We start from the raw sequence: 12,465 nt of genomic DNA, 5'->3' as shown, positions 1-12,465 counted from the left end.
CTGCACCTCCACACAGTAACATTTACCCTAAACCCCACCTCCACACAGTAACATTTACCCTGCACCTCACCTCCACACAGTAACATTTACCCTGCACCCCACCACCACACAGTAACATTTACCCTGCACCTCACCTCCACACAGTAACATTTACCCTGCACCCCACCACCACACAGTAACATTTACCCTGCACCTCACCTCCACACAGTAACATTTACCCTGCACCCCACCTCCACACAGTAACATTTACCCTGCACCTCCACACAGTAACATTTACCCTGCACCCCACCTCCACACAGTAACATTTACCCTGCACCCCACCTCCACACAGTAACATTTACCCTGCACCTCCACACAGTAACATTTACCCTGCACCTCCACACAGTAACATTTACCCTGCACCTCCACACAGTAACATTTACCCTGCACCTCCACACAGTAACATTTACCCTGCACCCCACCTCCACACAGTAACATTTACCCTGCACCCCACCACCACACATGAACATTTACCCTGCACCTCACCTCCACACAGTAACATTTACCCTGCACCTCCACACAGGAACATTTACCCTGCAACCCACCTCCACACAGTAACATTTACCCTGCACCTCCACACAGGAACATTTACCCTGCACCCCACCTCCACACAGGAACATTTACCCTGCACCCCACCTCCACACAGTAACATTTACCCTGCACCCCACCTCCACACAGTAACATTTACCCTGCACCCCACCTCCACACAGTAACATTTACCCTGCACCTCACCTCCACACAGTAACATTTACCCTGCACCCCACCACCACACAGTAACATTTACCCTGCACCCCACCTCCACACAGTAACATTTACCCTGCACCCCACCTCCACACAGTAACATTTACCCTGCACCTCCACACAGGAACATTTACCCTGCACCCCACCTCCACACAGTAACATTTACCCTGCACCCCACCTCCACACAGTAACATTTACCCTGCACCTCCACACAGGAACATTTACCCTGCACCTCCACACAGTAACATTTACCCTGCACCTCCACACAGTAACATTTACCCTGCACCCCACCTCCACACAGTAACATTTACCCTGCACCTCCACACAGTAACATTTACCCTGCACCCCACCTCCACACAGGAACATTTACCCTGCACCTCCACACAGTAACATTTACCCTGCACCCCACCTCCACACAGGAACATTTACCCTGCACCTCCACACAGTAACATTTACCCTGCACCCCACCTCCACACAGGAACATTTACCCTGCACCTCCACACAGTAACATTTACCCTGCACCCCACCTCCACACAGGAACATATACCCTGCACCTCCACACAGTAACATTTACCCTGCACCCCACCTCCACACAGGAACATTTACCCTGCACCTCCACACAGTAACATTTACCCTGCACCTCCACACAGTAACATTTACCCTGCACCCCACACAGTAACATTTACCCTGCACCCCACCCCACACAGTAACATTTACCCTGCATCTCACCTCCACACAGTAACATTTACCCTGCACCACCACACATAACATTTACCCTGCACCCCACCTCCACACAGTAACATTTACCCTGCACCTCCACACAGTAACATTTACCCTGCACCTCCACACAGTAACATTTACCCTGCACCTCCACACAGTAACATTTACCCTGCACCCCACCTCCACACAGTAACATTTACCCTGCACCCCACCACCACACATAACATTTACCCTGCACCCCACCTCCACACAGTAACATTTACCCTGCATCTCCACACAGTAACATTTACCCTGCACCTCCACACAGTAACATTTACCCTGCACCTCACCTCCACACAGTAACATTTACCCTGCACCTCCACACAGTAACATTTACCCTGCACCCCACCTCCACACAGTAACATTTACCCTGCACCCCACCACCACACAGTAACATTTACCCTGCACCTCACCTCCACACAGTAACATTTACCCTGCACCCCACCTCCACACAGGAACATTTACCCTGCACCTCACCTCCACACAGTAACATTTACCCTGCACCTCCACACAGTAACATTTACCCTGCACCACCACACAGTAACATTTACCCTGCACCTCACCTCCACACAGTAACATTTACCCTGCACCCCACCTCCACACAGGAACATTTACCCTGCACCTCACCTCCACACAGTAACATTTACCCTGCACCTCCACACAGTAACATTTACCCTGCATCTCCACACAGTAACATTTACCCTGCACCTCCACACAGTAACATTTACCCTGCACCTCACCTCCACACAGTAACATTTACCCTGCACCTCACCTCCACACAGTAACATTTACCCTGCACCCCACCTCCACACAGTAACATTTACCCTGCACCTCACCTCCACACAGTAACATTTACCCTGCACCTCACCTCCACACAGTAACATTTACCCTGCACCTCACCACACAGTAACATTTACCCTGCACCCCACCTCCACACAGTAACATTTACCCTGCACCACCACACAGTAACATTTACCCTGCACCTCACCTCCACACAGTAACATTTACCCTGCACCTCACCTCCACACAGTAACATTTACCCTGCACCCCACCTCCACACAGTAACATTTACCCTGCACCCCACCTCCACACAGTAACATTTACCCTGCACCCCACCTCCACACAGTAACATTTACCCTGCACCCCACCTCCACACAGTAACATTTACCCTGCACCCCACCTCCACACAGTAACATTTACCCTGCACCCCACCTCCACACAGTAATATTTACCCTGCACCCCACCTCCACACAGTAACATTTACCCTGCACCTCACCTCCACACAGTAACATTTACCCTGCACCCCACCTCCACACAGTAATATTTACCCTGCACCCCACCTCCACACAGTAACATTTACCCTGCACCTCACCTCCACACAGTAACATTTACCCTGCACCCCACCTCCACACAGTAACATTTACCCTGCACCTCCACACAGTAACATTTACCCTGCACCCCACCTCCACACAGTAACATTTACCCTGCACCCCACCTCCACACAGTAACATTTACCCTGCATCTCACCTCCACACAGTAACATTTACCTTGCACCTCACCTCCACACATAACATTTACCCTGCACCCCACCTCCACACAGGAACATTTACCCTGCACCCCACCTCCACACAGGAACATTTACCCTGCACCTCCACACAGTAACATTTACCCTGCACCTCCACACAGTAACATTTACCCTGCACCTCACCTCCACACAGTAACATTTACCCTGCACCCCACCTCCACACAGTAACATTTACCCTGCATCTCACCTCCACACAGTAACATTTACCCTGCACCTCCACACAGTAACATTTACCCTGCACCACCACACATAACATTTACCCTGCACCCCACCTCCACACAGTAACATTTACCCTGCACCCCACCTCCACACAGTAACATTTACCCTGCATCTCACCTCCACACAGTAACATTTACCCTGCACCTCCACACATAACATTTACCCTGCACCCCACCTCCACACAGTAACATTTACCCTGCACCCCACCTCCACACAGTAACATTTACCCTGCACCCCACCTCCACACAGTAACATTTACCCTGCACCACCACACAGTAACATTTACCCTGCACCTCACCTCCACACAGTAATATTTACCCTGCATCTCACCTCCACACAGTAACATTTACCCTGCACCTCACCACCACACATAACATTTACCCTGCACCCCACCTCCACACAGTAACATTTACCCTGCACCCCACCTCCACACAGTAACATTTACCCTGCACCCCACCTCCACACAGTAACATTTACCCTGCACCCCACCTCCACACAGTAACATTTACCCTGCACCCCACCTCCACACAGTAACATTTACCCTGCACCCCACCTCCACACAGGAACATTTACCCTGCACCCCACCTCCACACAGTAACATTTACCCTGCACCCCACACAGTAACATTTACCCTGCACCCCACCTCCACACAGTAACATTTACCCTGCACCCCACACAGTAACATTTACCCTGCACCCCACCCCACACAGTAACATTTACCCTGCATCTCACCTCCACACAGTAACATTTACCCTGCACCTCCACACAGTAACATTTACCCTGCACCACCACACATAACATTTACCCTGCACCCCACCTCCACACAGTAACATTTACCCTGCACCCCACCACCACACAGTAACATTTACCCTGCACCCCACCTCCACACAGTAACATTTACCCTGCACCTCCACACAGTAACATTTACCCTGCACCTCCACACAGTAACATTTACCCTGCACCTCCACACAGTAACATTTACCCTGCACCCCACCTCCACACAGTAACATTTACCCTGCACCCCACCACCACACATAACATTTACCCTGCACCCCACCTCCACACAGTAACATTTACCCTGCACCTCCACACAGTAACATTTACCCTGCACCTCCACACAGTAACATTTACCCTGCACCTCACCTCCACACAGTAACATTTACCCTGCACCTCCACACAGTAACATTTACCCTGCACCCCACCTCCACACAGTAACATTTACCCTGCACCCCACCACCACACAGTAACATTTACCCTGCACCTCACCTCCACACAGTAACATTTACCCTGCACCCCACCTCCACACAGGAACATTTACCCTGCACCTCACCTCCACACAGTAACATTTACCCTGCACCTCCACACAGTAACATTTACCCTGCACCTCCACACAGTAACATTTACCCTGCACCTCCACACAGTAACATTTACCCTGCACCTCACCTCCACACAGTAACATTTACCCTGCACCTCACCTCCACACAGTAACATTTACCCTGCATCCCACCTCCACACAGTAACATTTACCCTGCACCTCACCTCCACACAGTAACATTTACCCTGCACCTCACCTCCACACAGTAACATTTACCCTGCACCTCACCACACAGTAACATTTACCCTGCACCCCACCTCCACACAGTAACATTTACCCTGCACCACCACACAGTAACATTTACCCTGCACCCCACCTCCACACAGTAACATTTACCCTGCACCCCACCTCCACACAGTAACATTTACCCTGCACCACCACACAGTAACATTTACCCTGCACCCCACCTCCACACAGTAACATTTACCCTGCACCTCACCTCCACACAGTAACATTTACCCTGCACCTCACCTCCACACAGTAACATTTACCCTGCACCCCACCTCCACACAGTAACATTTACCCTGCACCCCACCTCCACACAGTAACATTTACCCTGCACCCCACCTCCACACAGTAACATTTACCCTGCACCCCACCTCCACACAGTAACATTTACCCTGCACCCCACCTCCACACAGTAACATTTACCCTGCACCCCACCTCCACACAGTAATATTTACCCTGCACCCCACCTCCACACAGTAACATTTACCCTGCACCTCACCTCCACACAGTAACATTTACCCTGCACCCCACCTCCACACAGTAACATTTACCCTGCACCTCCACACAGTAACATTTACCCTGCACCCCACCTCCACACAGTAACATTTACCCTGCACCCCACCTCCACACAGTAACATTTACCCTGCACCCCACCTCCACACAGTAATATTTACCCTGCACCCCACCTCCACACAGTAACATTTACCCTGCACCTCACCTCCACACAGTAACATTTACCCTGCACCCCACCTCCACACAGTAACATTTACCCTGCACCTCCACACAGTAACATTTACCCTGCACCCCACCTCCACACAGTAACATTTACCCTGCACCCCACCTCCACACAGGAACATTTACCCTGCACCTCCACACAGTAACATTTACCCTGCATCTCACCTCCACACAGTAACATTTACCTTGCACCTCACCTCCACACATAACATTTACCCTGCACCCCACCTCCACACAGGAACATTTACCCTGCACCCCACCTCCACACAGTAACATTTACCCTGCACCTCCACACAGTAACATTTACCCTGCACCTCCACACAGTAACATTTACCCTGCACCCCACCTCCACACAGTAACATTTACCCTGCACCCCACCTCCACACAGTAACATTTACCCTGCACCCCACCTCCACACAGTAACATTTACCCTGCACCTCCACACAGTAACATTTACCCTGCACCTCCACACAGTAACATTTACCCTGCACCCCACCTCCACACAGTAACATTTACCCTGCACCCCACCTCCACACAGTAACATTTACCCTGCACCCCACCTCCACACAGGAACATTTACCCTGCACCACCACACAGTAACATTTACCCTGCACCTCACCTCCACACAGTAACATTTACCCTGCACCCCACCTCCACACAGGAACATTTACCCTGCACCACCACACAGTAACATTTACCCTGCACCTCCACACAGTAACATTTACCCTGCACCTCCACACAGTAACATTTACCCTGCACCACCACACAGTAACATTTACCCTGCACCTCCACACAGTAACATTTACCCTGCACCTCCACACAGTAACATTTACCCTGCACCTCCACACAGTAACATTTACCCTGCACCCCACCTCCACACAGTAACATTTACCCTGCACCTCACCTCCACACAGTAACATTTACCCTGCACCCCACCACCACACAGGAACATTTACCCTGCACCCCACCTCCACACATAACATTTACCCTGCACCCCACCACCACACAGTAACATTTACCCTGCACCTCCACACAGTAACATTTACCCTGCACCCCACCTCCACACAGGAACATTTACCCTGCACCTCACCACCACACAGTAACATTTACCCTGCACCCCACCTCCACACAGTAACATTTACCCTGCACCTCACCTCCACACAGTAACATTTACCCTGCACCCCACCTCCACACAGTAACATTTACCCTGCACCTCACCTCCACACAGTAACATTTACCCTGCACCTCACCTCCACACAGTAACATTTACCCTGCACCTCCACACAGGAACATTTACCCTGCACCTCCACACAGTAACATTTACCCTGCACCTCACCTCCACACAGTAACATTTACCCTGCACCTCCACACAGGAACATTTACCCTGCACCTCCACACAGTAACATTTACCCTGCACCTCACCTCCACACAGTAACATTTACCCTGCACCCCACCTCCACACATAACATTTACCCTGCACCTCCACACAGTAACATTTACCCTGCACCTCACCTCCACACAGTAACATTTACCCTGCACCCCACCTCCACACAGTAACATTTACCCTGCACCCCACCACCACACAGGAACATTTACCCTGCACCTCCACACATAACATTTACCCTGCACCTCACCTCCACACAGTAACATTTACCCTGCACCTCACCACACAGTAACATTTACCCTGCACCCCACCTCCACACAGTAACATTTACCCTGCACCCCACCTCCACACAGTAACATTTACCCTGCACCTCACCTCCACACAGTAACATTTACCCTGCACCCCACCTCCACACAGTAACATTTACCCTGCACCCCACCTCCACACAGTAACATTTACCCTGCACCTCCACACAGTAACATTTACCCTGCACCTCCACACAGTAACATTTACCCTGCACCTCACCTCCACACAGTAACATTTACCCTGCACCCCACCGCCACACAGTAACATTTACCCTGCACCCCACCTCCACACAGTAACATTTACCCTGCACCTCACCACACAGTAACATTTACCCTGCACCCCACCTCCACACAGTAACATTTACCCTGCACCCCACCTCCACACAGTAACATTTACCCTGCACCCCACCACCACACAGTAACATTTACCCTGCACCCCACCTCCACACAGTAACATTTACCCTGCACCCCACCTCCACACAGTAACATTTACCCTGCACCCCACCACCACACAGTAACATTTACCCTGCACCCCACCTCCACACAGTAACATTTACCCTGAACCTCCACACAGTAACATTTAACCTGCACCTCCACACAGTAACATTCACCCTGGACACCCCCCAATGGACATTACAGACTGTTACCCTGTTACCCTGCCCCCACCACCCAGTGGACATTACAGACTGATACCCTGCCCCCCCCCCCCCCCCCCCACACCATCCAATGGACATTACAGACTGTTACCCTGCCCCCCCCCATTCAATGGACATTACAGACTTTTACCCTGCCCCCCCCCCCCCCCCCCCCCAATGGACATTACAGACTGTCTACCCTGCCCCCACCCCCCAATGGACATTACAGACTGTTACCCTGCCCCCCCCCCCCCCACCCCCAATGGACATTACAGACTGTTACCCTGCCCCCCCCCCACCCCCCAATGGACATTACAGACTGTTACCCTGTTACCCTGCCCCCCCCCACCACCCAATGGACATTACAGACTGTTACCCTTCTTAGGTGCCCGACCGGGTTTAAATGCTTTTTTCAGTTTCATTCATTTTTATTTATACATCTGTATTTATGTATTTTAGTTTTTGCTGCTAAAAGGTTTTTGTTATTGGCTGGACAACCTTATTATCCTGTTTATAATGCTTCTCCACCTGCATTGCTTGCTGTTTGGGGTTTTAAACTGGGTTTCTGTACAGCACTTTGAGATATCAGCTGATGTACGAAGGGCTATATAAATACATTTGATTTGATTCTTCGTATTCGGTGGGGGGAGCTGCAACTCAATATTAGGAAGGTGTTCTTAATGTGTTGTACACACCAGAAACTGTTGAGCGTGAAAAACCCAGCAGCGTTGCAGTTCTTGACAGGAACAGGTGCATCTGGCACCTACTACCATACCCCGTTCAAAGGTACCTACTATCATACCCCGTTCAAAGGCACCTACTACCATACCCCGTTCAAAGGCACCTACTATCATACCCCGTTCAAAGGTACCTACTATCATACCCCGTTCAAAGGTACCTACTACCATACCCCGTTCAAAGGCACCTACTATCATACCCCGTTCAAAGGTACCTACTATCATACCCCGTTCAAAGGTACCTACTACCATACCCCGTTCAAAGGCACCTACTATCATACCCCGTTCAAAGGCACCTACTATCATACCCCGTTCAAAGGTACCTACTATCATACCCCGTTCAAAGGTACCTACTATCATACCCCGTTCAAAGGTACCTACTATCATACCCCGTTCAAAGGCACCTACTATCATACCCTGTTCAAAGGCACCTACTATCATACCCCGTTCAAAGGTACCTACTATCATACCCCGTTCAAAGGTACCTACTATCATACCCCGTTCAAAGGCACCTACTATCATACCCCGTTCAAAGGCACCTACTATCATACCCCGTTCAAAGGCACCTACTATCATACCCCGTTCAAAGGTACCTACTACCATACCTCGTTCAAAGGTACCTACTATCATACCCCGTTCAAAGGTACCTACTATCATACCCCGTTCAAAGGCACTTAAATCTATTGTCTTCACCCTCTGAATGGCACATACACAATCCATCTCTCAATTGTCTCAACACTCCAAAATCTTTTTTTTAACCCGTCTCCTCTCCTTCATCTACACTGATTGAAGTGGATTTAACAAGTGACATTAATGAGGGATCATAGCTTTCACCTGGATTCACCTGGTCAGTCTAGGTCATGGAAAGAGCAGGGGACCTTAATGTTTTGTACACTCAGTGTATATTTGCCAAAAGGATTAGGATACATTTCCCAATAGGATGTGGAATCAGTGTCAACATGTTTCTTGGTACATTGGAATCAGTGTAAATACATGTTTTGTACTTCGTCCTTGTGGCTTGGTGAGCTACATGTATAAAAGTGTTCCTCTTTCTCAAGCTGAACAGAACCTACAGACTACCACCTGTGATTCCTTCTCTGACAGGAACAGATTACCATGGAGAAGTTGGCCGTCCTTCTGCTTCTGAGTGCTGCCATTGCACTGGGCGACGCAAACCTGACCCAGCTCCTTGGTTTAGAACCCTTACTGAAGACTGAGGTGGAACAGACTCCTCCTGTCGAGGCTCAGGTAGCAGCACTGCATGTGGGGACAAAGGAAAGTTCATGTCCCTCAGACTGGCACCCTTATGGATCACGCTGTTTCAAGTTTGTCAGCATTCCACAGTCATGGTCAGATTCGGAGCAAAACTGTTTGGCACTTGGTGGAAACCTAGCATCCGTGCATAACCTTTTAGAGTACCAGTTCATGCAATCACTGACAAAGGACACCAATGTTCACCTACCTGACACCTGGCTTGGAGGTTTTGATGCAGTCAAGGAGGGCTTATGGATGTGGTCAGATGGGTCCAGATTTGACTACACTAACTGGAACACCGATGAGCCCAATAACGCTGGAGAAGGAGAGGACTGTCTGCAGATGAACGCTGCGAGTGAGAAGCTCTGGTTCGACGTGCCCTGTGAGTGGAAGTTTGTATCTCTCTGTTCCAGAAGAATGTAGGCTAGGAAATGACCCAGCTACTTCACCTCCACCTCCAGGGGTCAACAGGCTCCTTCACCTCCACCTCCAGGGATCAACAGGCTACTTCCCCTCCACCTCCAGGGGTCAACAGGCTCCTTCACCTCCACCTCCAGGGATCAACAGGCTACTTCACCTCCACCTCCAGGGATCAACAGGCTCCTTCACCTCCACCTCCAGGGATCAACAGGCTACTTCACCTCCACCTCCAGGGATCAACAGGCTACTTCCCCTCCACCTCCAGGGGTCAACAGGCTCCTTCACCTCCACCTCCAGGGGTCAACAGGCTACACTTCAATACTCAAACCAAGATCTGTCACTGACTGCAGCTCACCAACATGACAAATAAAACATGTAATCACAAAAAAAGCTTTCCACCTGTCTAATGATTAGCTAACGAGCCATATCTAACAGTTAGAAATAATGACAAAGGAATTTACAAGAGACAGCAAACAGCAAACATGTAACTACCGAAAAAAAACATTCTTTGAAGTTCAATGCAGACTTTTAAACTAAGTCATGATCTGCTGTTAGCTAGCTACTGTTTAGGTAGACTAACCTTTCAGGTTAACTGACATTAGCTAAACTTGTGATGAAAATGTGTGATGTTGCTAATCTTGCTTTTGAAATGAAAGATAAATTACTGAATAGTTTGTTTTCTTCATTTGCAGTTGCTTTTCAAGTTGTCATGGCACATCAGTTAGTCAATGGTGAGATTTTATAAACTAGAATAAAGACAATCTCTCAATAACATGAACCTGCGTCACTAAAAATAATTGATACATGATAAAACCTTATCATACTGTTAATAATGATTAACTCTCTTCCTAACAGACCATTTGTTTCTGAATGGTTTAGATGCAGGAAATTAAAGTTATATAACTATTAACTAACATGAATTATCAGCTTTTAAAAATAATTTCTTATTGCATTTTTCTGGCTTAGTAATTATGCATACAATTAATAAATACTTAGTAGATATTAAAATAATTATTTATTGATTCAGGTTAACACATTAACTAATGTACCCTTATTGTAAAGCGTTACCATTCCCTGTCTTTCATATCTGAGGCTAAATCCATGAGGCTGAGAAATGTGACAGGGAATGTGTCTACAGAGAGAGAGAGTGCTATTCTATTCCTCCCCTGAATGAAGGACTGAAGAAGCTCTGAGATTAAAATGCAGAAAATAAATTAAATGCGAAATATTGGGACGGAGAGTCCCTCACACAACAACGTGACAGCCATTCGGGCTTTAGGAGAAGGGTGTTACGCGGAGCAAACACAGGGGAACCCAAGAGTGGACTCAGATGCAGAAGCAGGGCTGAACGAACCAAAATGTTTATTGAACACAGAGAGATATGGAGTGCAGAACCGGGGTAGCTCAGATGAGTTGCAGAAAAACCTGAAGTGTAGAGTGAGGTTGTAGTTGACTGAGTTGAACAGGGTTAACAGATCCTGAGAGGAATCCAAGGTGGCGGTGGTGAGTGAAGTCAGATCAAGGTGTTTGGTGGTGAGATGTGGTACAAGAGACAGGAGACAGAGACAGAGCAGTACTGCAACAAGAGGACAAAACGGTGTAAGGCAGGGAAACAAGCACAGCAGGGCAACAGGATCTTGAGAACTGACAAAAGGCTAGGATAACAACTGACTGAGCAGAGATTACGATCTGGCAGAGTGGAGGTGCCAGGAATGAGTGTATATAGAGGTCTTGATTATGGGACGATTCACAGCTGATAGGGATCTGCTCTGATTCCAGCACAACTGTCTCCAACCACACAATCACACCAAGAGAGGAGAGAGAGAGAGAGCATACAGGGGGAGAACTGCAGGTTAGGACGACACCGGATGGACACCAGAGGGCGTAGTGGGAGCAGATATGACATGGGTATCCTTATGTACATATTGCCCCACCTACTGTATAAGGGCCCCACCTGTTTTCAGACCGTAGTTTCAAAGACCTTCCACACACACACACACACACACACACACACACACACACACACACACACACACACACACACACACA

The 12,465-nt window shown here is 49.0% G+C and overlaps 1 protein-coding gene across 1 annotated transcript; it reads left to right on the top strand.

Moving 5' to 3' along the window:
* The first annotated feature begins 9,798 nt into the window (after positions 1-9,798).
* Positions 9,799-11,090, top strand: LOC129868461 (ladderlectin-like). The gene has a single exon (XM_055942472.1). It carries the CDS (start codon positions 9,859-9,861, stop codon positions 10,417-10,419), a length of 561 nt encoding a protein of 186 aa, XP_055798447.1. The 5' UTR covers positions 9,799-9,858; the 3' UTR covers positions 10,420-11,090.
* Positions 11,091-12,465: the final 1,375 nt, after the last annotated feature.

This window comes from Salvelinus fontinalis, chromosome 2 (genome assembly GCF_029448725.1).
Source record: "Salvelinus fontinalis isolate EN_2023a chromosome 2, ASM2944872v1, whole genome shotgun sequence".
Classification (NCBI taxonomy): domain Eukaryota; kingdom Metazoa; phylum Chordata; class Actinopteri; order Salmoniformes; family Salmonidae; genus Salvelinus; species Salvelinus fontinalis.
Note: the sequence above shows the minus strand (reverse complement) of the source record. Positions and strands in the feature narration are given on the sequence as shown.